This window comes from Odontesthes bonariensis, chromosome 10, assembly GCF_027942865.1.
Source record: "Odontesthes bonariensis isolate fOdoBon6 chromosome 10, fOdoBon6.hap1, whole genome shotgun sequence".
NCBI classification, from domain to species: Eukaryota; Metazoa; Chordata; class Actinopteri; order Atheriniformes; family Atherinopsidae; genus Odontesthes; species Odontesthes bonariensis.
The window spans coordinates 20,725,581-20,751,601 of record NC_134515.1 but is presented as its reverse complement, the minus strand read 5'-3'; the positions used below and the strand labels follow the sequence as shown (position 1 = coordinate 20,751,601).

Below are 26,021 nucleotides of genomic sequence, written 5' to 3'. Positions count from 1 at the left end.
CTTTCCTTACCTATTGTAGAAGGAACGCATGAGTTGTGAATGAGCCATCCTCATTGGTCCGCAATTTAGGGATGGGCTGGAGCATCTCCGGAAAGTGGGAGGAGCCCGCGATTCTCAAACTCTTCCCTCTCTTTTTCCCTCTCTTCTTTCCCCCCTGTTTTACTCAATTTTGAAGCTCAATCTAAAGAGAGGGGCTGAGTGATTAGTTTCAACAGGGGAAGAAAGGAAAAGGTGGTGGCAGCACAATACAGTCATGTGAGATAAGATTTTCTTCTTATAGGACCTTATGTATGGAAGTAAGAGAAATGAAAGAAAGTGTTCCTAGCTAAATGAGAGGGGAGTGAAAGTAAAGCTGTGTGAGATGAGGATGAAGGCAGCAGACTGTGTTTGGCAGTGTGAAAGAGACACAGAGGGTCAGAGTGTGTCACTGGGAGGGACTGTTTGGAGAAAATTGGAATTCTGACACTTCAGCACCCCTCAGTCCCCAGGAAGAGCAGAATCCAGTGTCTCGTAAGTCACACCTTCTCAGGTTTCTGCTGCTGGAATGTCACAATCACACATGCGTGCGCACACGTACACGGACAGCCATAGAAAAATAGCACAATATGAGTAACGGGTGCAAAGAAACCCACAAGCCTATTTTACATTCTCTCACACACGTCTACAGAGAGAAGAGTGTGGATTTGTTAAACGGTGTTAACCTATCTATATTTCACAGGCTTTTTTTCTCATTTATTTGTCTCATTAATTTTTTTTTTTTTCATATTGTTAAAAAGAACAAGAGCAAGTTAAGCATGCTTGCATAACCTGGCCTAAAGCAAATGAACTAGGCTATGTTGTGTCGTCGCAATGCAAATATGTACGCTCTGTTGAATAAGACTGTAATAAACAGAAGAAGAAGCAAACAAAGCTAGCCGTCTTGGCCATATATGAGAGAAAAAGAGAGATTTTTGTATTGTCATTTTTAACGTTTACTTTCATGTCATCTAGCTTGAACCGCGTGCTTACTCTACTCTACTTACTCTACTCTACTTACTCTAGCAGACAACTCATCGTTCATGTGATGAGTCACAAGTTCAGTTCAACAGAACCAACAAAACTCTGTTTTTGAAAAAAACTGAAAAAATCCCCACAGACGAGCTCAAGCATTTTTATTTTTGGAAAATTACGTCAGTTTTTTTCTTGTTTTTTGAATTTTGCCATTTTGCCATCAATCTTTTCTAACATGCTACTTCAAAATGCAAATCATTTGAAAAGGACTACCTATGCTCACGTTCAGTTTGTCATCAGAATCTTGACAATAATGAGTTATCATCCCGTTCTCTGTTTTTACAACACCTGGGGTCCGTTTCACAAAGCAGGTTCAACCAACTCTGAGTCTATTCCTGATCTCTGAGTTGATCTACTCTGAGATAGAAAACCCTGAGTTTTCGGTTCCAGAAACGCTGATTTGAGTGAGGTTAATCAACTCTGAGTAAGTTCACCTTGAGTTTAGCGCATGCACCACCTTTAAAAAGCCAGCATCAATGGAGCCCCGATTCGACGAGTCACCATGGCAACGGGGAAGAGGAGGGGCTACGTTTTTCACCAACCTCGAATTGGAAATCTTAATGCGCTCATACGGCGAGTTTCAATACGTTTTTAGAAATAAGTGCAACACCGTTGCAGCAGCAAAAGTGTAAGTTTAAATGTAGTCCTTTGCAATCACAATAATATTACAGGGAAACTGCTTGAATGGTAGCCCATTCATTTATTTCATTTAGGTGCAATCTCGCGGGGGAGAAGCGCACTTGGCAGCAGTTTAAGATGAAATATAAAAACATTGTTCAAACAGGTGAGACCTCGGCATGGAGGTACTTCATTTTGATCATGTTTTACACTGTAAAGTAAATATTAAGTGGCTATTTGACTGTGCAGTTATTTTATTCCCAACATAATGCTGTTTTCACACACATAAACTATGTCTTCTCATCTATACCATCCATCCATCCATTATCTATATACCGCTGAATCCGTCAGTCGGGTCGCGGGGGGGCTGGAGCCTATCCCAGCGGTCAATGGGCAAGAGGCGGGGTACACCCTGGACAGGCCGCCAGCCCATCACAGGGCCACATAGAGACAAACAAGACAAACAACCATACACACTCACAGTCACTCCGAAGGACAATTTAGAGTCATCATCTATATCATGTTCTGTTAAATAATTAAGCCTATTTAAACTAACACAGATTTCTACTGAGCCAACAGAAAGAAGGCAGATGCCCGTAAAACGGGTGGTGGCCACCACCTCTAACGGGAGGGCCAGTGGCTGAGGGAATCCCCGGAGGGAGTCCACCCCCAAGACACGAGTGCCTTTATAAAATATAATAGGCCTATGTCTTTTTTAAGCCTATTCATACAAATATTTATTTGTCTTTTATGTCTTTTTTTTTCTTTTGTCCCAACACATTCTGATGGTGCCGCTCAAAAAGATAATTGTCTGTAAATGCAAAAATCTATGCGCGGTCTGATAACCATGTCCGACAAATATTTATTTCTCTGCGCAATAATGCTGCACCTTCATCCACGGGATTGTTGTCAAAAGGACATGTTCGTGAAAAAAGTTGCCTCCTACTGTGCCTAATGGACTTATAGAAGTAGAAGAACTCGCTCTGCTGACTGAATGAATGAGGAAATCAAATGGCGTGTGTTGCTGAAAGAGGGCGGAGACAGAAAGAAACTCAAGGTTTCTTGAATAAAACCTGGTCCCGACCAGGTTAGGTTCAGAGAGTCTGTTACTACGGTAACTGACCGAGAGGTTAAGTTACCTCTCTTTGTGAAACAGGCTAGAGTTACCCCTCTTTCTCGGGGTTGAGTTACCTCCCTTTGTGAAACGGAAAACTCAGGGTTTCCCTCATTTCAGGGTTAACCCTACTCAGAGTTTTCACTAAACCTGCTACGTGAAACGGACCTCTGATCCTGTATGTGTTTATGTAAAGTTTAAGCTGCGCGTCTCCACCAGTTACAAATGAATGCCGACCAAGCCACCTTTATTTATGTAACATGTTTAAAGTTAAACCAGAGCACTTTCGATTTGAAATAATCAAAGATCCAAAGCAGAAACAGACAGACTAAACTATTCCAGCATAATGACAAACATGATATAATAGAGTGAAAAAACACAACAATAACAAATTTCTCATAACGAGAAGAAAAAGGAAATAAGCATTGCCATCAATCAAAATAAAAGAACAGTCAAATCAAAAGAGATTAAAAGTAGGCTTAACAAAATGGAAAAGATTAAGTGTACATTTCATTTTAAATTACAAGTGCAGGAGCAACAAATATTCAACAGCAGAAATTCAACAAAATACAAGTTAAATGGAGCAGCAACTTAAAAAGCAATGATGTTCCAAGCAACCTGTGTTGAATATAATTAATGTACTGTTTGGAAAATTGAATGTTGAAATCAATCCTGTATTTCACAAGCAGCCATTGCATGCAAAGCCTTATACAGATCAAGGCAACAAAGTCATATGATAAACCTTTCTATCAATTTCTTTAAGACTTTGCTCCATTATTTCCACAATAAAGCCCTACATGCTTTGCACCTGTTAGTACAGCATGTTTCACAACAGCCTACATTCTGTAGTTATAAGAAATAAGAAAAAAAGAATAAGATAAATAAAATCAAACAACAAAACAAAACAAGCTTGGCTTTCAAAGCTGCATCAACATTGTTCTGTCCCTTTGTTAATTCCTCCAGCAGTTGGTTCTAACCGCTATAAAACTGTATGACCAAGGGAAAACAATTAGTCTTACAGTTCCAAAAAGATGTGCTGATTATTCCTCATAACTCAAGTTCTGGTGAATTTAATGTGGGATTACATGCTCCTCCATGAGCTAATAAAATCAACCACTCTGCCTCATAAAATCTTTTCAAACATTGCTGGAGTAACTCAAAAAATTCCTGGTATCCAAAATACTTTGGAAACAAAGTTGTTGTCTTAGTTCTTCAAAGGCTAAGGCCCAAAGAGCTGAGACTTTCATCTTTTGACAGAATGTCAAGTGCACAGAAATTCTCACATGCAAAGTCAACTCCAAGGATGCAACATGCACATTTATGACGTGCACGCTCCCTAAAAAGTCGTCATTCATGGGTACTAAACCCAGAATGCACGCACAATGTGCTACTGTAAACATTAAACTACAGAGATGAAAGTCTCCATCTTTCTTCTTCTCTTTCTTTCTCCACAATCCTCCGTGGCCTGAATAGTTTCTCATTAATTAATTAACATTCCTATGCCACTGTGTTTTCAGAGGGCCCTTTGTTATTGCCCCACAAAAACTCTTTCAGAGCTGTTCTTCACAATGTCTCTCTCTCATGCTCCCTCGTCATCCTCTCTTTCCTTCTGCTTTGTAGTGGAATGTATGTTGTTTCTCTTTCACTGTCCCTTGTCAGTTTGAAAATGTTTCATGAATTTTTTTCAAGTTGCCTTCTCTTTTTCCTCAAATACAAATTATATTGATTCTGTTCACAGGCACACCTTGCAGAATCTTTCAGCTTGCCCACAAACAACATATGTGCTCTCTCCCAAGAGCCCATAGGCATATTTGCATGCATAAAAACATGCACAAACTCTTCATACACCTGCAAACTTCTCCATTTCCTGGGTCCCCTCAAGTGCCTCAGGGTGCCCTAACACTTAAAATATTCTGTAAACAAAGCCTGTCTGTATTTCTTCTCCTACTGGCCTCTCTTGTGCTCTTGTTTTTAGCCTTCCTTTTCAATCACAAATATATAGACAAACATGTGTGGTGCTCCTTAATGGCAGAAAAACCCACCTACAATTAGGATTTGGTTGTGATAGATTTTTGGAAGATTAAATGTAAATTTGTTCAAGTCATCAATGCAGCAGCAGATCTCATTAATTATTCACTTTTTTAAACAAAGAGAAGAATCGATTGGTTTTTAAATAAATAGATGAAAATAAATGAAATATTTTCAATGCATAGGGCTTACACAAGAACATCTTTATCATCCATCAGCTGGCTCGTAATTACCCCCGAAAGTCACTTCCTCCTGGGGAGGGGTGTCCCGTTTCTTTTGGAGATCAAAGGGGAACTGGTCATCTCGTCCTCCATCGACGGTTCAAGGGGCGTCTTTTCATTTGTCTGCTCAGCTGTGAAGCTTTTCATTAATTGCACATGATTTTGTTTCACTGTCATCCTAAGAGGTTATTTATACACAATCCCAATTCCAAAGAAGTTTATATACAGTGTATATAAAACCAAATACATGATTTGCAAATCTTTTTTAAAAAATAAACTTTTTTATTCACAATATAACATGGAGATCATATTATCTGTGCAAACTGAGAGCTTTTACAATTTCATGAAAATATATAAGCTCTTCTTGAATTTATCTTGAGGTATCCAAAAAAAAGTGGAGCCCGGGTCATAAGTATCACTGTGTTGCCTTCCCTCTTCCTTTAAAAATGTTCTCTATGCTTTATTGTAAATAGAATAACAGTTTATGGTGTCTAAAAAGTCATTACATTTTGTCTTTAATTATCACACAGCATGCCAAGTTTTGGGGAAAATCCTCTTTTTCTTGTTTTCTTGTTTTCTTTTTTTTCTGCCACAAATGTTCCAGGATGGTGAAAATACTTTAGTCCTTGAAGCTTGCAGATTTTTCTTTTACATGCATTTTTTCCCAATATGCTAATATGTTATCATAATGTATGGTATAATGCAGCAGATAGGGGCAGCTGTAGCTCAAGGGGGAGGAGTAGTTGCCTGCCAATCAGGTGGTTGGTGGGTCGACTTTTAGCTTCCCCAGGCCACATGTGTCCTTTGGCAAGACATTCAACCCCACGTTGCCTCTGATGCGTCCATCGGTGTGTGTGTAATAGAGAAAAAAAACACTGTGTAGCCTGTAACATGCTTTGTGAGTGTATGTGAATGGATGAATGTGGCTTGTAGTGTAAAAGCGTTTTGAGTGGTCAACTTGATTAGGAAGCACTATATAAGTTCCATCCATTTACATTTTTAATCCAAGAAGAAGATTATGTGGGATGATCTCCTTTAGGAGAATACTGTCCACTCACCTTTGGACCTTTTGGTTGAATGGAGCGGGTAAACATATTGGTTGGGAGCAAATGAGGCAGAACGCACTGGCAGAAAAAAGAAAGAAAGAAAGAAAGAAAATTTAAAAAAAAAAACAAAAAAAAAAACATAGGCTATTATCTAATGAGGATACAACCGAGACAAGTTGTTAATCCATCAGTCATTCTGACATCCACGTTCAGATAGAGATGTATTTGCTTGGACTGTGAAAGGAAGCCAGGACACCTGGTGAAAACCACTTTTCAACACAGAACCTTTTCTTGCTGTAAGGGACCACTGTAACATCACAAATGGATCAGACGTCAGTTCACACCTGGCATTTTATGCATCTCAAGATGTCTCTCAAGTGACAACGCGTACTGCACATCATTTCCGTTTGCGAAGAGAAATTGTTAGAGTCCTGCACAGGCCCACTTTTATAAACCTGCAGCTGTCAACACCTGCATATAAGTAGGCTGACTGAACCATCCCAGTACTTACAACTATGTCCAAGTCAAATCTGCACTCCCAATCCGTTTATGTAAGTGTTCTTCGAACAACCTGTGAATGTGCCCAAAGCAATTGGACCTCAATGCGTCAAGGGTGCATTCACATCTGTATTTACGTAGAGCTATCCACTTGTGATCAGATTACCTAAAAGGGCATGTAAGCAATGTTAACACGAAGTCTAAATAGGGCCTCAGTGTGTTATAAATCAGCTGACATGTACCCAATAACGTCAAATGAAATTCTCATCTGTCACTGCAGTGAACGAATGTCCAAGCACACACACACACATACACTCGGAGACACAATTGTTAGCATTTGTGCAAACATTTGTCCCACAGCATTCATTCATTCATATTCTACCTCTATATTTCTCTTTCTCACACTCACACTGGTGCTCACACACACTATCAAACAGTCTGCATCAGATCAAAGCCAGTGCCCCCTCCCCACTCTTTACCCATCCACCCCCTCTCTGCTGTGCTCCCTGGGCTGTAAACACTATTCAAGCAACGGCAGCCTTGAAGACACAAAGACAAGTAGCTACCTGACACCTGACACTAACTTGAGAGCACTCACCGTGGTCTACCTGGAAATGAAACACACACACACAAGGCTACCTGAGCTTCAGCAGTCTATTCAGGGAGAGAACAGAGAAAGTAGCCGTGCAATCACACACACACACACACACACACACACACACACACACACACACAAAACCTCTTCACCCAGCTGCTGCATATCAAACACCTACCAGCGCCTCACCAATCTAAGTCACGGACCAAAAATGAACAGAAGCGTTTGCATTTCCGTAGGGTTGTAGTCACATTTCTGTGGTTGCGTGTGCTTCCTTTACCTTTGTATTTGTGCATGCCCAGGCTGTAGAGGCAATTGAAGGCTAACTCAGGTATACTCAGCGGAAGCAAATGAGACGCTGTTGGTCGCCAGTGGCGGCAACCTAGGTGTGTACTCTGGCTTTTCATGTGAAACCACCTGAAAGCCAACAAAAGGTCCCTCTCCTTCCCCCCACCCATACCCCCCCTCTTCCTTTCTGCATCTCAAAGTACAAAGGAAAGGAATGAATGAAAGAAAGAGCAGCAGAAGAAGAAGGATGAGGTAAGGGGATGAAGATGCAAGGGACTGGAAAAGAGGGGGTGCTGACGAGGGGGAAAAACGGGACGGTGGAGGTATTTTTCCAGCGTTTTTGTTAGAGACAATAATAAGCTCGTGGGGATGTGTTCTGTCATGGAGTTCAGCAAAGCTCTTTATCATAGCTTGAAGAAAATAGTTGCCCCAACTGTGGAGCCAGTAACAGATATCTGCATGTGAATATACAGAGTCCAGAGGAAGGGAATAAGATTTTGGTGAAGTGGGCTTACTGGTTTTCGATTTGTAGTTAAGTTGTTACTGACCAATCATATAAATTATATTTGAATGGACTTTGCATGTAAGAAAAACATCAGAAATTGTACGCCATTTGAACAAAACTTTCATATCCATTTTCATATCCACTTTCAAATTCATATCCATGTATAGGTCAAAATAGTGAGCTGACAGACAGACGCTACCATCGATAAAGCCGAGTTGCTAGCAAGACTAACAAAAAGAGCCAGTGGTTACAGTTAGGTAAGTCTTAGAATACTTTTTTTTTTAGTGACATTTCTGTGGTGATAGAACTATGTGTTGTTGGGAGAGGTGTTTCACCAAAGTACATTAAAGTGTCTTGTAAGACATATTTATGGGATTTTCAGGAATGTTTTCAAGAATAATCAGGTGATTTGGCATTTCAAGGACAAATTTGAAGTTTAGTCAAACTTTGAAACATCAGTGCAGCTTCAATGCATCTTGGCATTGGTACTCTAGATCTCTGGAACCCTACTTTCCATCAAAGGTGGCAAGTGGACCCAAACTGCAACATAATAAGATCCACACACTATAGTAGTTAAAGTTTGTTTGTTTTTCCCTTTAATTTGTCTCCAATTTGTGTGCTTATTTGTATAAACTGAAAATATTCAGTGTAGCATACACGTAACACAAGTACTGCAAGCTTATACAACAGCAGCTGCATCAGTTACAGCCATCTGTCACGCTGAACAAAGTTGATCATTTAAAGAGAAAGTAGCCATAAATCTCAGTGAACCATACAACATTTCATGGTGCTGTTCTCTTATTAGTGCAATAACTAACACAGGACATAAGAGGGAGCCCCTTCTTCATGACTGTGAACAGGATCGTGTCAGGAAAGTTATGTGCAGTTAAGGAAAACACGACAACATAATTTATATCTCCCCTCACAGAGAATTATACTGGTGTTAAGTTCAAACTCTGATGAAAAAGCCGCTCAGCAAAGAAGTATTATTCATTATTTCCATATGTATCAAATTGATAATGTGCGAGCTAAATAACATGTCCTATTATATTTGTATTCAAGCACAATTTTATTGGTTAAAAACAATAATTTTGAAAGACTCCTGATCTCAAGAGGACACATAAATATAAAAGTAGCAGGTCCAAAGCTCTTCTTGACACCATCAGTCTCTGATGCAGCAGCCTAAACGAGACAAAGCTCTCTTGTGTTTGATCTCCACTTTGCTTGTTTTCTCTGCAGTGACAGTGTGATATACGAGGGTTAATATGGTGAAATAAGCTGACTAAAGCAGACGGGCCTGCACATGCACACTGTCAAAGAAAGAGACGCTCCCCTCTGTTTGATGCTATTCTGAGCGACGCCACTGGCATTGCAATCATTGCTGTGTGTGTGTTTGTGTGTGTGACTGTTACACCTGTTAATTTGCGCTATAAAACATTAATTGGCCTCGAAAAGCAGTGGAGCTCATTGTGGCAAGGACTGCCCGATCATGTCTGCGTACCTCTGTACAAATTTATATCTGCATCGCTGCATTTGCGTGTGTGTGTGTGAGAGAGAGAGAGAGAGGGTGTGCATGCGTGTGCACGTTTGCATGCACACGTGAATGATAAATGTTTGTGCCCTCTTTGTAGTCCTGCTCAGTTCTGCATGATAGCATCAGTCGTGTCACTATGGAGGGAGACTGATGTGGAATGTTAACAGGGAAGGAAAGTATTGCACTCCATAGTCTCATTCATGCAGAACCTAGATAGGACAAGCAGGAGACTCAACACGCTGTAGAGAGAAATGAAGAGAAGCCGTAACATAGTAGGTTTCACACCAGTGTTTGAGGATTCCAGTCATCTGAGGAGTACATAACAGCTGGAAAATTACAGCTCTTGAAAATTAGGCATCTGTGAGGTTTGAAGCTTATTATCACTTAAAGCACGGTTTGCAATTATCTTTTTGAATCAATGCAATTATGTTGTGTGAGCCGCTCTTCATGGGAAATGGAGTTGATTTTTAAGTCAATGGTGGAATGGTGCCATCTTCTGTCAAAAGTTAGAAAAGCATAACTGCAGCAGTTCAAGAGCTAAACAACCAGCTGATGGCGCCATTTCAATTTTCAAGCTACCATATTACTCAGTTTCAATCATTTGGTTTTGGAATATACAAAAAAAAAAGAAAAAGAACAGAGAAATTAATGTTTACAATTCATAAAGAATATGCTGTTACATTTTCAGTTACAATGTGGATTAATTGATATCTATCAACAGATATCTGCACATGGACAGGCAGGGACAGGATTTTTGGAACTGAGAGCTTTCTGGTTTCTATCTACTGTCAGTGTAACTGACCGCTCATGTCTGAACAGGCTCTTCATGCATGTAGGCAAACAGTCCGTTCATGTATTTCTATCAATGTTTCCTTATCTGTAGTTTCAAATTGTGAATTTAAAAAAGGCCGGTGTCAACAAGCGCAAAAACTTTCTCAGTCTCAGCAAAAAAGGTTGTTTTTACTTTCACTTGAGTTGGTCTTCGAGCACACCTTTTTCAAATACAATCAGGCATAGAAAACATACTTCTCACATGGATGATAACATGAGCAATCAGCTGTTTGTGCTTAAAGCATAATCAAAAGTTACCCACTTGAAAATAATTCTTGACATTTTCCTTTCTCTTAAGTAGTGATTATATTTTGTTTGGTCATTTTATTGCACTACAAAAAGAGACGTGACGTAAATATGGAATGTAGAAAGACAAAGACTAGAGTTTGGATCTTCCTCATCGAAGTTTTGTTCTTGTTTATGTCAACCATGTGTAATGTGTCCTGTACAATCGCTTGCTGATTACACAACACAACACCAGTCAGTGGATTTGGGGCTGGTGTGCATTTTTATTTAGTCTGGCAACTGAAAATATTTATGATGCCTTTATCTGTTTTTCCATACTGAAAACTGTTTTGGTCTCGTTGTCCACTAGCTAGCTTTGATGCTGTGTGCCGAGTCTGTCGACCAATCACAGACTGTGCCTTCAAGTTCAGGAATCAGAGTGTGTTAATCTGATGCTTTGGGACCTATAATCTTAAACATGCCCCACAAGCAACTGACTGAAGTTGGGTTAAATATTCTTCCAACCACATAATAAAAATAACAGATCAAATTAAGGGGAAAGCAATTACTCTGAAGGAAAAGTTGACCTGGGTCAATCAGAAGAATGACACGGAGTTTTCTATTACTTAGGAATTCCAGAAGAAAACTAACATGTAAGTATGAATAAAATTCAGTCTCCAACTTATTTTGAAGCAGATAAATGATATGTGATAAGTTTACATAAAGAGTCGACTCAAACATTCATATAAACTCACATAGGTTCTGGCCAAGAGCCTAAAATAACAAATGAAACTCACAGATAGGTTTTACAAGTTTAAGGTTGCATGGCAAAAAGATAGAACTTGAACCGAAAGTGTCGGAAAAATCTAGATGTCAGTACCTGCTTCTAAGTCCAAAATGTTTACTGTGATGGAAGGAATTTAGCAGCAAGTTTCTCTCTGCTGAAAACATTTGTAACAAAACACAAGATGTTGATATATCATGTTTAAGAGATATATACTGATGTTAGCATGCTAACCAGCTACTTCAGGCATGCCATACTGTAATACCACTTGGACCCCAAGATGGGATGGTGATGAGTCAATTTCTAGTATGTGAAGAACTTTAAATGCAAAAATCCAACATTAATACAGACAAATATAAACAGGGCAAGAAATAATTAACGTCCCAACAAATACCACAAAAATCTTCTAAAAAAATTCCTTCGGAAAAATTAACGCCTTCAATGTGACATAAATGAATATTTGCTTATAAATATTGTGCTAATATTTTTGTTTATTTACTTTGCCATTTCATTTCCTGTTGTTTTTTCTTCATTTTAATACATGTATTATCTTTAATCCCTGTTTTTTCTTCATTACTTTTTCATTGTAGCATTTTACTGTCAGAAGTATCTGTCATTGGTCATCTGACCTTTTATGTCTGTAGCTATTTGAAACACGCTCTTCTTTGCATGCTTATGATGTCTAATCGTCTCGTCTAGTTTTTGGTTTTACAAGGCACCAGTAATGAGTTTCGCCTGGGACTCCACATGAGCTTTGACCAGCACAGAAATGCAACTACCCTTTGAGGCTTAGTACACGCGAACGCGCACATCCATCACTGTTTACAAAACGTTCTCTGTACACATGAAAATGCACAACTGAAAAGAAGAACAGTGTGCAGGCAATGTTTTTGGCAGGATTGACAGATGATGCCATAAAGGTTTCCTGCCTTTCAATAGGGTTCATCATTCTTTAGCATATAACCCCCTCATTCTCAAAGTTCTCCCACCATCTTGTGGTTTGACATCGTCTGGTCCAGAACCGGGTTCTGTGTCATTGGAGTGTTCTTTTATGTAGCACCCTACTCCATTGTGAGGCCTTCTCTCCTCCATACAGTCTGCAAGTAACTGTACATTTATGTGCAAACATAAAAATTCTTGTGAGGTTAGCACCAGTGCTATCTTCGCCAAGTCCCCCCGCCATGTGAACAAAAGAGAGATCAGTAACATTAAACCAAGGAGATGTCTGACGTCTCAACCCAGAAACCCTGGTTTTCTGTCAGAGTCAGAGAAAAAAATGTTAGTGCATTTGAACATCAGTATCTCAGTGCTCTTTGACAGAAACAATAGTGACACCTTCTCTTTGCCATATTTAAAAAAATAAATATGTTTATATATATATATATATTGCCCATCTTAAAATCTGAAATGTCAATATCTTCTTTCAAACTGCATTGGTACTACTCTAGTCTGTATCCGCTGTTTATCACTGCAGCTAAAGCATAACATTCTGGTATTTACCTCCTCTACAGTTTGCTGCCTACAACAAGACATCCATGTCCACGCCTTCTTCCCAAAGAACTGTGCTTTCTTTCTTGTTTTCTTCTCATGTAATCCTCCCTCACAAAACCCTGAACATTTCTCTTTCTGATTTAGTGGCAGTTTGTTGAGCAAGGAGGCGTTCCTATGGCAAACAAGAAAACTGTGTTCATTATTATCATAGACAGAAGTTAACGCGGACTATGCTGTCCTGGGGATGCCCAACATATGACTCTCAAACCTCAAGCACCTCAACAGTGCATGCATATCATATGTAAAGTGCCTGTGCTTTAAGTTACTCGTTTGATACAAGTTTCCTCTTCAACATTACAAGTTGGTCATTCTAATTCACAATCGTGAATCAAACAACTGTTCCAGCAATCTTGAATCACAGGATACTCTTGAAGCTTTGACTCAGTAATTCTGATAACTGCACTTTCAGCCCAAGTTCTCAAACCACAAAAACCAATTCTCCTGTATTTAACAGCACAAACTGCCCTGTCATTTATTCCACTGACCTCAGTCTAGCCTTTGAGGATTTCAGCGAATGAGAAGTGATAAATACCACAGTAGTCACTCTGACGATGTCACGATCTTCTGTGGAAAAAGGAAGTCCGTCCATGCAATAACATAACAAGCTCTCAATACAGTACATGCAAGCTGACACAATTATCCTACGTCCACTGGGTACTCCAAAGGGTGTGAAATCACAGCAGAAAAAACCCAGCTGCAGTTCCCATGGGTTCAACCTTGATCTGATAAAACTGTTAAATGTATTGTTATATTATGTCCCCCTTTGGAGTTTCTTGTTGCCATGCTGATGTTTATTTGTGAAAATGTGATTTTGTATTTTATGCTTTTATTTATTGTCAGCATACAACAGAGACGTACACTTCAGTTGAACTTGAGACGTATGCTCGCAATTGTGTTCCTGGTGAAAGCGATTACACCACGTTAGACAGTGTTCTGATGTTCTGGTCCGGGTTGATGATACAACTGCATCTCGTGATTTGTGCAGATTCAGATCATGAACATTCATACAGTTGACTTTCACAGTCACCAATCAATTGTGTAATCCCACCAGTTGTATGCCTGCATAAATGTAATAACCATCGTCATTCACTTGAACCTGAATGCTATATTTCCACATTTATTTTTCATCATTCAATAGAGTCGACTGACAGCATCGACAGCCTTTTCGTGACATCATCTCTTTGCACGCCTGTCCCTCTGATGTGGATATGGCTTATCTGCCATGTGCAGTTTTTGTTTAGAAAGGCAAACAAACAGATTTATTTATGTTTCTCTATTCATTTCCAACAAATTGTTGTTATTCTTCCCAAGGATTTGGGGAATTATTTAGGTACGACAGAGACAATGAAGTTATCGATCACAGTTTTAATAATCATTTAATAAAATTTCACAACCGCGGCAATGCTGACTATGAGTTTTGCATTTCAAAGATACTGAGTTCATTTATGGTGACTGAGGTAGCACACTGAACTAATTATCATGTTCATCAAACCAGTTTGAGACGATGGTGCATTATCAGTACACTGGAGGCAGTAAAAGAAAGATGGTAAATTGTGGCAGTAAAACGATATACGGGGTCTGCGACATTATTCAGGCTGGCTGTGACATTTAAATCACTGTTTAGATGTTCTATGTTTTTACATAGAAACACTATGCCTGCAGTCATATTCTAATTTGGAGTAATTTTTCATTTGGAATTGACTTAAAAACAATATCTTTTTTAACTGTTTTATCCTACAAAAGCCCCACACACACATTATTTTTTATATCATAGCATAACTTATGTGTACTATAGAAAAAACACAGAGGAACAATTTGCTGCCATGCTCGCATCATTTGAATATCAGGCTCATCACCTTCTGAAATATTCATGCACCATCTAAGCAGAACAACAGACAGAAGTCACATGATAGTTTGTTGCCAATGAGGCAACAAGTTCAGATGTACGATAGAAAAGAAAGCTATTGTTTTCTCCTACCCTGCCCTTATGACAGCTGTGCAGTGGAGGTGTTGGCCTCCAGTATGAGGACAAACTGTGATATGGTCAAGCTGAGCTTACAGACAAATATGCACGGGTCTGCTGAGTGTGTCGTGTGTGGGTTTTCCTTTGTGTAATGGGTAAATATTTCAAAATAGCTCAATGGAGACCCTCAGGCTCTTGTTTTTTTTAGAAAATTGCATGGAGATGTTTTTATTTCATCCTCGAAGCTCTGATAAAATTCACCCTCTGTGCTTATCTCACTGTGAAAACAGATGATTTATGTACAGTCTTTGCAGTCGAGTTTATGCGTTGTTCCGATAAGGTTGGTGGAGTTGTGTGCATGTCTGTGAGGTTTATGAGTGTTTATTGAGACCACAGATTGGAAGACTGCCTACTGGAGGACACAAACAATCTTCCGTGGGAATGCAAAGTCCCACCAGTTCCCAGTCCCATTCCTTATCTCCAACATTCCCATATGAGTAATGTATATTATCCTGAAGAAGCAAAACCATTTGACCAGCTGCACTCTTTGTGACAATATGCAGCTCACACACATTTGTATATTACCTGCAGCGTTATTAAATTTAGTAGCATTTGGATGAGTTGCTCCAAAAAGAATGATTATGCACGCTTGCAAAATAATTGATTGATGATTCATAACAAAATAATAAGTAAGTCAAATATATATGTTTATATATGTATAAATGAGTATATTCAGCATTTAGAATCAGTTTTGGCATCAAGTCCAAATAAAGAGACAGAAAAAAATACAGAAAAGATGGATAGAAACAAGTGTTAGACTGATCAGTGTAGGAGGTGACAACAAAAGGGTCAACCTCAGGTTTTGCATACTCACCTATCTCTCTCACTCACAGTTCATTCATATGCCAACCCCAAAGCATGTTTAACTGCCTCCTCACCTGCCAGACCGTTCACCTGACTCAACCAGGATCAGTCAGGGTCTCTACCCATGGGTGTGTACATTTAACAGAATTTTACAAAAACAAGTTACCTCTCACTGTTCATTCTAACCAGGTGCACCATTTGGTCTGGTTCAAACAACGTACTTGCAATTAAATCAATTTTTTTTTGCAGCACTGACTTCTGAATCAGTTCAGTTTCTCAGTTAGGTGCATGAGTTCATAGAAGGAGTTCAAGCAAGTCTTCTATTCACCGCTTGACACCCCCCCCCCCCCCCCCCCCCCACACACACACACACACACACATGTTTTTGTGTAGACGTTGGGGGAATTCCCAGTAACCTGCATGCGCACAGGTGATTTGCGTATGTTCACGAATCGAGTGGTTGAGCTTTAACTGTAAACTTACTACACCTGGACACACAGACAAAAAAGACACACAGATCCTTACTCATCAACAACTGATGGTAATGTTGATTAGACACACTACAAGTATCATATAGGCTTCAAAGCTGACAGGCTAATGGTCATCAGTGTTTTTTTAATGTATGTGCAAGTCACCTGCCTCTGAGTGACCGTTGAACATTACAAGTGACAGATGCAGACAGATGATGGTATCACTTACAGACCTATGCAGACGCCCTTATGCAGCCACTGAGGAAATAAAATATGCAATTGTGATTACAATTGAAGTGAATTGCAGCAAAATCTGTGAATTGATCGTGGACAGCCAGATACTGAAGACAGATTTCTCACAACATAACAATAATATAATAACACAATGCATATTATAATATGCAACAGCTTTTAGGTCATTCTCTGTGTTCAAACAAAGGCGCAATTTAATAACCTTTGGTCTTTGTTAGGCCCCTCTAGCCAAGCATTTCTTGATATCAGTCTTTGATTGAAAATCTGTCCCATTGCCTATAATTCCGCCTCTTATCTTTTGTTTATTTTTAGATGCAAGTGCTTGATTTTCTCTATTTTTAGATCAGATTTACCCATGCAGTAGCAACATTTTTTAGGCACTTCCAGGGTCACAAATCAGATAAGTAAAACTCTTCTTCTTGGCAAAGAAAAAGCTCTCACCTGTCTCACTATGTGTGTATGTGGGTGTGTCAGCCTGCATGCATCCAGAGTCTGTCCGGCCTTATCATCGGGTCTGAATCCTGCAGGTGCAAGGTGAGCTCAGAGTCCTAACTGTCACCCATTTCTCTGAAAGCTGAGGGATTTTCCAAACACGTTTATCAAGCCTTCTTTATTTAGCTCTTGAGAGTGTCTATGATTTGACAACTAGTACTTTCTCTATGTCTCCAAATACCACTTTTACTAAAATGCAACATCTTCTTCCACCTTCTCCTCCTCACATTAGTATAAATAGTATCACTTGTTCTGATATCAGTGCGGCAAAATCTGCTCCAGATATGCCATGTGTAGCACAGTTATACATTGCTACTGTATAATTAGAGAAAAGAGCTGCCAAAATTCGATTTCGTCTGATGAGCTGTGCTGATAGCCTTTATTATACCAAGAGCCTGTTTATTCTGTTTAAATAAACATTCAATAAAAGCCCGAATACTAAGAATATAAAATGTTTAAGAAAATAATTGTCATTCTCAAGTCTTTGGAACATATACAAAGCTATCATTAAAAAAAAAAAGTCCACATCTTTAATCCCTGTTTGTGCTCTCGTTTCCGTGAGTGTTAAATGACACCAACAGTTCATTCTAATATGCATAACCTAAAAGTATTGTGCATCTAGCTGAATTGAGGGTAGTCGCGTGCACAAATCAATCTGGACTAGTTTCTGTTCATTTTACAATTCAAGCCAGCTGTGCCAAAACCTTCCATTCATGCCCATTAAAGTGTGTACAGCAACATTTTGGGCTACGTGCAGTCGGCCTCATATGGAACTAGCGGACCTTTGCACGTTGATGCAGCAGATTACATGTCTTTCACACAGATCTCTCGCATGAGAAGATGCAGAAACCATGAATTCAGCTTCACTTCACTTCTGGAGAGTGCGCTTGCCAGATTGCGGCACGTTGTCATGGTAGCCCTTCAACAAACTTTATACTGCCATTGTGTGGGGTTTTCATACTGCAATACCCTCTCAGAAATAACATGCATGTATCTAGATGAAGCCACTATCCAATAAGTAAACAACGAAAAAAGAAAAACAGCGTAAAAAAGAAAGATAGAAATAATTTCTCAGTAAGTTGAATCTGAAAACATTTGTCGCTGAGTCTTAAAGATAAGAAGAAAAAAATAGAATGCATGGTAATATGGTGCCTTAATGACAATTAGATATCTAACTTTTGCACTGTAAGCATATTTTAGAAACACTTACTAAGTTCCTGCCATATCATAAAAACAAAAACATGCTGTATGGTTTTATTTTTGAGCTAAAGATCCACATTCAGCTCGTTTCAGCATGCAGTTAGCATCCCTGCATGTATGTGCCTGCACATTAGCAAACATGACGCAGAGTAAACATAAGTGTGATCAAGTGTTTGCATAAAAGCACTCATTCTTTCAAAATGTGTGGCAGGCAATATATGTGTATGTATAAGCACATATGGGATTCAACACAAGTGGTATTGGTGTTCTCACCGCAACGCTTTTTAGAAATTAAAAGTGCCCTCCAAAAGTTTGGAATTCGGCCAACTGATTGCTTGTAAACTTTGAGATATTTGTCTTCTGTCACCTGTCTGATCTTTGTGTACCCTAATGATTTACAGTGCTCGTGTCTACAGTAACATTTTAGTAAAATGAATAACTACACTAAAACTTGACAAGTTATTGGTCCCATTCCTGTAAGTAGCTTAGAGTTTTTATCATTATGAGATGATAGCTCAGGTGTAAAACAGGCCTGTCATATATCATCAGTGCATGTAGGTCACAGGCCCTTAATGATGCATTTACATTCTTAATTACACAAGTTTCTGAAGCAATTTAATACCATTGTCCCCATTTGTTTTACTCCTTCAGGGTTAATGCACACGTGTTAACATCCGTGTAAGTACCTTAAACAGCTTATCATCCCAACATGGGGTTAACATTTTTACATGACAAAGTCTTGACATTCCTGATCTCAGTTTGCAGCTGTTCTGAGGTACTGCGCATGTCTTTAGACTGTTTGAGGAATCTCACATCAATGCAGGTTAATCAGCCTGAGTCCTGTAAGCTGGAGGCAACACTTTTTACAATTTTTCTGACAATAACACACACACTCTGATCTTGAGAAAAGAACATGATGGCAGTTGGGTTTGAAACAGAGCAAATTCTGGCACAGAGGAAAGCACCCAGGCTTTAATTCCTACTCTTTTCATGTATCATTGGGCACACTTAGTTTGAGCGCTGAGACACCGGGTTGTTGTAGCAAGTTCAAAATTGATCTAACATCTCATTTCAGTCCAAACCCCAGAAAACACGGTGGTTGTTATTCATCGGGTTGTCCTCTGTTGCCTGTAAATAAACAATGGGCTCTTTGAGTCAGTCATGTTTAAAGTTGCAAACCAAACAAAATGGTCGGGGAAATCCCTCAGCCTACACAGCCTGCAAAAAAAGAGGCACATGTTACGCTGCCAGTTGTGTGCTGGAATCTACGTCTGAAATAATAACGTACGTATCAATAAAAAAGGAAGAAGCACACTAGCTAGAAACAATGAAGTACACATGGAGAGTGAAGTGTGTGTGTGTGACATCATGCCTGCTAAACCCGGGGTGTGATGTAACGCCTGTCCCTGTTTGCTTCCCTGCAATGGTTTATCATGACCAATGTCATCCTACCTGTCAAAAGTTAACTTGGTAGTTTGCTAAACCATTCATCTCTTACAATAATGTAATGCACTATCTGTAAGACAGACAAGTATATGCCATGTTGTGCAAAGTAGAGGTGAAGATGAACAAACCTGCTATAACGCTGTCAGTAACGCCAGAAGAAAGTTGTATGATTAACAAGTATGCTATTTAGCTTTTATAAGCATCGTATACTCATGTAATAAATAGTTTATATCTCATTGTGTCCCGAGTCATATTTATAGATATCATAGATCAACATATCATTCTAAGTTTTTGACCAACAAACCTTGCAAATGATTCCTATGTTTGCAAAAGCGGTAGGGCATCGCTCGTCAGCCCTGGTTTTTGGGTAGAACAGATAGGTGTCTGTGGGTGTTCGGTTTGATTCCATCAGTAATTTGCACCAAAATCATAAAGCCACATAATTAACCTACTCGTGCCCACTCCGTGGCGAATACAATGATAAGAAACCACAGATACGCCATGTGCTTTGATTTCAAGGAAGTAAAACTGCACAAGTGAAAAACACTGTTTGAAGCAATTACAGGAAATCGTCAAATATTATGATTTGAAAAAAGTAGACCCAATTTCATCCAGTTTGCCTAAAACCTGTCGTTTAACAGTCTGTGTAGTTGTGTAAGGAACGGGCGTACAGAAACTCCCTTTAAATGAGGTTGATGTGAACAAAATATATCATTAGATCAGCAGATAGCCAGAATTACCCTGTTCTCTTTGCAAACCGCTCCCACTTGAACACTTGTTGACCAATGAGAGGGGGAAGGAGGGCATGTGTGCAAATACTATAAGAGAGATGACAACCAGGTGGTGAGGCATCTACAGGTGAGCATTCACATTCTCCCTTCATCATCATCCACTGCCTGAGGGAGGATATTACTTCACTATACCAGACACACGGGTGTACTTTTGACTTTGACGGTACAGACATCCTTTGTTGTGCTCATTTGGTGAGATTTATTTCGTCTTTTGCTGTCATATTTCTGAAAAGTCAGAGAAGCATGTGTGAGAGACATTGACTTTCACTTCTCTGTTCAAGTTTAGAAACTTTGATTCTGGTGTCTGATGAGGTCGTTCTCTCTTTCTAGATTGTCCTTAAAGTATGTTGACTGGACTGGAGACGGTGAGTTTGGTATTACTTTCTGGTAGTTTCTTTATAACATATAAAACTTCCAGCTGCTGGAGTCTGTCTAAAATATTCTGCTGTTGATTTGATGTGAACACTGAGGATACGTACATGGTCATTTGTAGGAATCGGAGCCAAGCCCCACATCAGTGTTACCTGAATGTTATCTATGCAGATGCAAACGTAAACAGTGACATAAATTTGCCAGTCAAACTAAAATACACATGGCCACAGTGTTGTTTCTTGGCTCTTTTCCAATGCACAAACCCTGCACCACACAGCACGGTTCCGGTTTGATTTATCAGGGTTAAAGTAACTGATGTTTGTCATTTAGGAGTTTTACTAAATCAAGCTATTATTTCGATTCATCGTATCACGAGAATGATCCCTGTCCTTTAGTAACATCTCGAACATGGGGGGAAAAAAATTGAAAAGCGAAGCTCATTCAAAATTGATGAATCTTACAAATTAAACAAAAGCGGGTGTTTTATCACCTCAGGTTATGGCTGACAAAAGATGGATGGCATGTGCCACACAAAACGTTCATCCCTACAAAGGAGGCAAAAACTTGAGAGTGTCTGATGTTTGAAGGCTGCTGTCTTACTCTGTGGCTGTCAGATGGCGTATGTGACTGAGATCAAGCTAAGTGGAGGCCGAGGGGCCTGGAGTGGAGCAGCTCCCTCCTCCTGCCCTGAGGTGGATCTGGAAGTCATTGAGGAGTACCTACAAGAGCATTCACTGGAGGTCCAGCCTGCTCACACACCTGCATCATCTATTACCACCATTGGGCAACAAATACACACACACTCCCACCAGGAGGCCAGGATAATAGGTTTGCATATTAATGGCTATGGATGTCTCTTTGTGGAATATTAGCGGGTACTTTTATACTTTCTGACTGACCGGATCTTGTGTCTGTTTCGCCACAGAGAATAGTTGGTCAGGTCAACATGCGTATGAGTGGCACTACGGCTCTCACAATTCAAACGAGGAATACAAAGAGCCAGTCCCACATCCAGTCTGGTCTAATTGCCATGGCAACCAGTGGGTGAGTTCAAGTACCTTAATCAACAAGTAATTTTGAATTTAACTCTCTTATCCATTGCTAGTATTGAAATATATCATTGTGTAACAAACTTGATCATTCTGAGAATGGATTTTAGAATCATCAAACTGTTAAGTTTCATTTAGGATTCATTGGGATGGTTACACATAACTATGCATATGTTTTTATTTGCTTCAGGAACACGTTGCCTACTCCTATGAGGCACCTGCATACACTGACTCAGATTCCCAGTCAAGCAGTTCTCAGTACCACGATTACCAAGATTCACCATCTCCCCCGTCTGACAGAGGGGACAGGAAGGACAGAAGCTCCTTGCCCCTTGCACCGTTGTCAGGTATAATAACAAACATGTGCACTTTGAGACACAAACACGCATCATCACATGGGCTCCTGAGTATAAAAATCCTAAACTTAAAAAAAATCGACAAAAAATAATCTTCTTCGTCAGCATGTCTGTTCACAAACACACACATGAGACACATTTGTTCCTACATCCACTTCCTCCTCCGCAGTAAAGAGGAAGGAGCGCCTGTTCCAGTTCCTGTTTGAGATGCTTCAGACGCCATCGATGCGAAGCTGTATCTGGTGGGTCCAGTCCTCCTCCGGCACCTTTCAGTTCTCCTCCCAAAACAAGGAGAGCCTGGCGCAGCTGTGGGGCCGGCGAAAGGGGAATCGCAAGACCATGACGTACCAGAAGATGGCACGGGCGCTGAGAAATTATTCCAGAACCGGTGAGATTCACAAGGTGAAAAGGAAGCTCACCTACCGGTTTGATGAGAAGACGCTGAGAGGTCTACAAGGAGACTCTAATACAGTGTAGACTGTATGGACGAGAGTGGACAAAAGCATAGAAATGGAATGAACGAAAGAGATGTTAATTGAAATCACTTGATGTCCTTTCTGCTGATTCTAATTCTAAGGCATTTTGAAGAGCAAATGAATACTGAGTATTTAAAAAGCCAGAGCATAAAATGGTCAAAGCTTTTTTTGAATGAAGAACTGTAATGGACTGGAGTTGGAATGAAGAGTGAATTATGAAATTGAAACAAAGATGCAAACCTCAGAGCAGGTTGTGTGTTAGAGGTCAGTTGGCATTCAATCTAGTAAATCTATAAGGTTGTCACGTTATATCTACTTTATAAGTATAACTTAAATCTTTCTTAAAGTAAAAGTTGTGTTGTTTTTTTTTCTTTTAGTGATCCTGTATTGAAGAAATTCAGCAGATAGAGTACATGATCATTTCATAGACATCTAAGCAAAATTAGAATGTGTAAACTTGATCCGTTTATGTTGAAATATGTGACAAATAAAGCAAACTATTTTCAGAACACCTGACTATTTGTCTTTCTACAGCTAGACTTCTCCCTGTATACATGAACAAAGATCCACTGTGTAGTGCATCTCATCCAAATAAAAACAAATGTGCCTGAAGTATATACACACACAGACATGCAACCATACCCAAAATTGTATGCAAAGTACCTGTGCATTAAAAAACCACCATCGCAAACAGACCTGCTAATAAGTAACATCCAGAACATCCCCCTCACAAACAGAACAGAGCACACATGCACACACACACACACACACACACACACACACACACACACACACACACACACACACACACTCACACACACACACACGCACACACACACACTGAACTGAAGCTGAGTACACCTTTTATGTAAGATTCCAAACTATAGTGACCTCATTTTCCTAGTAAAATAGTTGGGTCCTAAAGAGTGTATATGCTACACTCTAAATGACACAGAGGCACACTGCATTATTATCAACACACATTTGAATATTGTGCAGTGGACTTTTGGCCATTTTTAGAGCTTTTTTAACTGTTCTAAACTTGCTCTTGTAATACATGCTTGTATTTTCAGTAACAAGTAATGTGTTTGATTCCCATATCAGCCATTTCATACGAGTATGGGAACTTTAAAATTCTAGTAGATCCAAGACACTTTTTCATCAACTGAATTCAGTTAAATCATCCAATTAAATCAGGGGCCTGTAATGGACTGTTGACATGTCCAAAGTGTACCTTGCCTCTCGCCCAGTAACATAGTTATATAGTTCATAGGTATCCTTATAACCATGTAACCATATTGCCTGACTGCTTTATTCATGTAATACAGAGCATTTACCTGATTATAAAAGTTTATAAAGACTCATATGTGAGTACTTTTACATTGTGGAATTGAGAAAGACACACCTGTTACATTTGAAGGTTGTTTAGGCTCATTTAGACATCCCCTCCTCTAAAGCTCCTGTGGTATATTTATCAGTTTGAGGAGGATTTTTACTTACTGATGGAATACAGATGGCGTCTCCATGGAGTGCCTGCCTATTGTTGTTGTGTGTGCACGTAGAGGCGCATGCGTGTTGGCGTATAAAGAGCATCTGGTCATTGCTTTTATAGTCATTTGAAGCCAAGATTCTTGGAAACTGCAACAGACTGTTCAAACAAGTAAGGATTAAGATTTGTTTGTTCTTTGGAAATCATCACACCTGTGCACAAGTTTCAAGGAAACTTGCTGTATCGAACTGAACAGCTTCTCTGTCGTCCATGCTCTCTATCTGCAGTGATGCCGGGATGGAGTTGGGGGGCCTACACAGTGCTAGAAGTCCTAATTGCTATGGTATGCTGCTTTGGAAACGTTTTGGTGGTGTGCGCAGTGTGTGTCGGCATCCGGGATTCCCTTCGGGAGCCAACTTTCTGCTTCCTTGTTTCCTTGGCGGTGGCTGACTTCTTAGTAGGTGTGGCTGCTGTGCCCCTAGCTGTGCTGTTGGATGGCTGGGTGAGTCTGATCCCTGAGCTGTGCCTGCTTCTCAGCTGTGTTGTGCTCGTGCTGACGCAGGCGTCCGTGCTGTCACTGCTGGCTATCGCCGTGGACCGATATCTACGGCTGCAAATGCCTCTCAGGTGAGATCCGACCACTGAAACACGGAACCACTGCATGTTCCAACATGTTTTTTTTAAAATAATCTCCTCACGTTCATCCTCTATCCCTCATTTTCAGATACAAAGCCCTGGCCACACAAAGGGGAACATGGTTGGCCGTGTCTGTGTGCTGGATACTTTCCTCTCTTCTTGGTTTCACCCCTCTGTTTGGGTGGCACAACTACCCCTCCCAAACCTCTGATACCACCAATACATCTTCCAGTACCTTCGTCTCTCCACCTTGTACTTTCCTCTCAGTTGTCTCCCTTCCCTTCATGGTCTACTTTAACTTTCTTGGATGTGTCATGGCCCCTCTGCTGGTCATGACCTTCCTTTATGCCAGAATCTTCTGGAGCCTGCAGAGACGTCTGAAGAAAAGCTGCCCTCAAGTACGGGCCTCTCTGCTCAGGGAGAAGAGGCTGGCCTGCTCCTTGGCTCTGGTTCTTATTCTGTTTGCATGCTGCTGGATTCCTCTGCACCTGATGAACTGTCTTCTCCTGTTCCAGGGTCCTCAAGCAGTGACGCAGGGAACACTCTATGCAGGCAGGTCACAGCACTTTTCTAACTCCTTACACAGCCAACAGTTAATTAAGAGATTTGTTTAGTTGCATCAGATGCCTTGACTTATTTTACCATAGATCATGTGCTTTTAGATCAGAATGTATAACAGCATTTGTTGTGGAATACGACAGTAACAGATCTAATTTTTCCAGGTATACTCCTATCTCATGCCAACTCTGCAGTCAACCCTGTGGTCTACGCTTATCGCATCCCAAAGATCCAGCAGGCCTACAGTCAAATATGGAGGCGGCTCCTCCTGTGGCTAAACTGTTGCCAGAAAGACAAGCCAGCTCAAAGATCAATAACAGGCAACTAATCCAAACACAGATGTGTGGATAAAAGCGATGGGAAAAAAAAGAGTGTGTCCAAGGTTTGTATTCATAGGACTTACTGAGAAGTTTGGTCCTTTCTTAGAAAAACTAAGTACGTAGACTGTTTGAAGTCATAAAGTCTATTGTAATTGGTTCAAACACAAAATCCCCTGGCCTATGGCATGCTATGTCCTCTCTGATAAATGCAAATTTTATCTCAGTCAGAGCAATTTCCTAAAGCTCCACTAGATGGTACCAAACACTAAGAAACTTAATAGCTGCTGCTCAATCACAATCAGGGCCCTGTGATGGACTGGTGACCTGGATACACTCCAGCCCCCCACGACCCTGCATAAAATAAAGAGTCTGGAAATTGAAAGAATGAACCTGAATCAG

The 26,021-nt window shown here is 40.1% G+C and overlaps 2 protein-coding genes across 3 annotated transcripts; both read left to right on the top strand.

Moving 5' to 3' along the window:
- The first annotated feature begins 20,439 nt into the window (after positions 1–20,439).
- Positions 20,440–23,111, top strand: LOC142390293 (uncharacterized). 2 transcript variants are annotated; one of them, XM_075475687.1, is made up of 6 exons: positions 20,440–20,529; positions 20,697–20,731; positions 21,353–21,566; positions 21,664–21,782; positions 21,978–22,134; positions 22,313–23,111. In XM_075475687.1, exons 2-6 carry the CDS (start codon positions 20,711–20,713, stop codon positions 22,618–22,620), a joined length of 819 nt encoding a protein of 272 aa, XP_075331802.1. In that variant the 5' UTR covers positions 20,440–20,529; positions 20,697–20,710; the 3' UTR covers positions 22,621–23,111. The 2 variants fall into 2 exon arrangements, with proteins under 2 accessions (XP_075331802.1, XP_075331801.1); XM_075475686.1 differs by having other exon boundaries at positions 20,444–20,558.
- Positions 23,112–24,397: 1,286 nt separating this feature from the next.
- LOC142390936 (adenosine receptor A3) lies at positions 24,398–26,020 on the top strand. Its single transcript, XM_075476834.1, has 3 exons — positions 24,398–24,735; positions 24,833–25,296; positions 25,467–26,020. Exons 1-3 carry the CDS (start codon positions 24,398–24,400, stop codon positions 25,628–25,630), a joined length of 966 nt encoding a protein of 321 aa, XP_075332949.1. The 3' UTR covers positions 25,631–26,020.
- The last annotated feature ends 1 nt before the right edge of the window (position 26,021 follows it).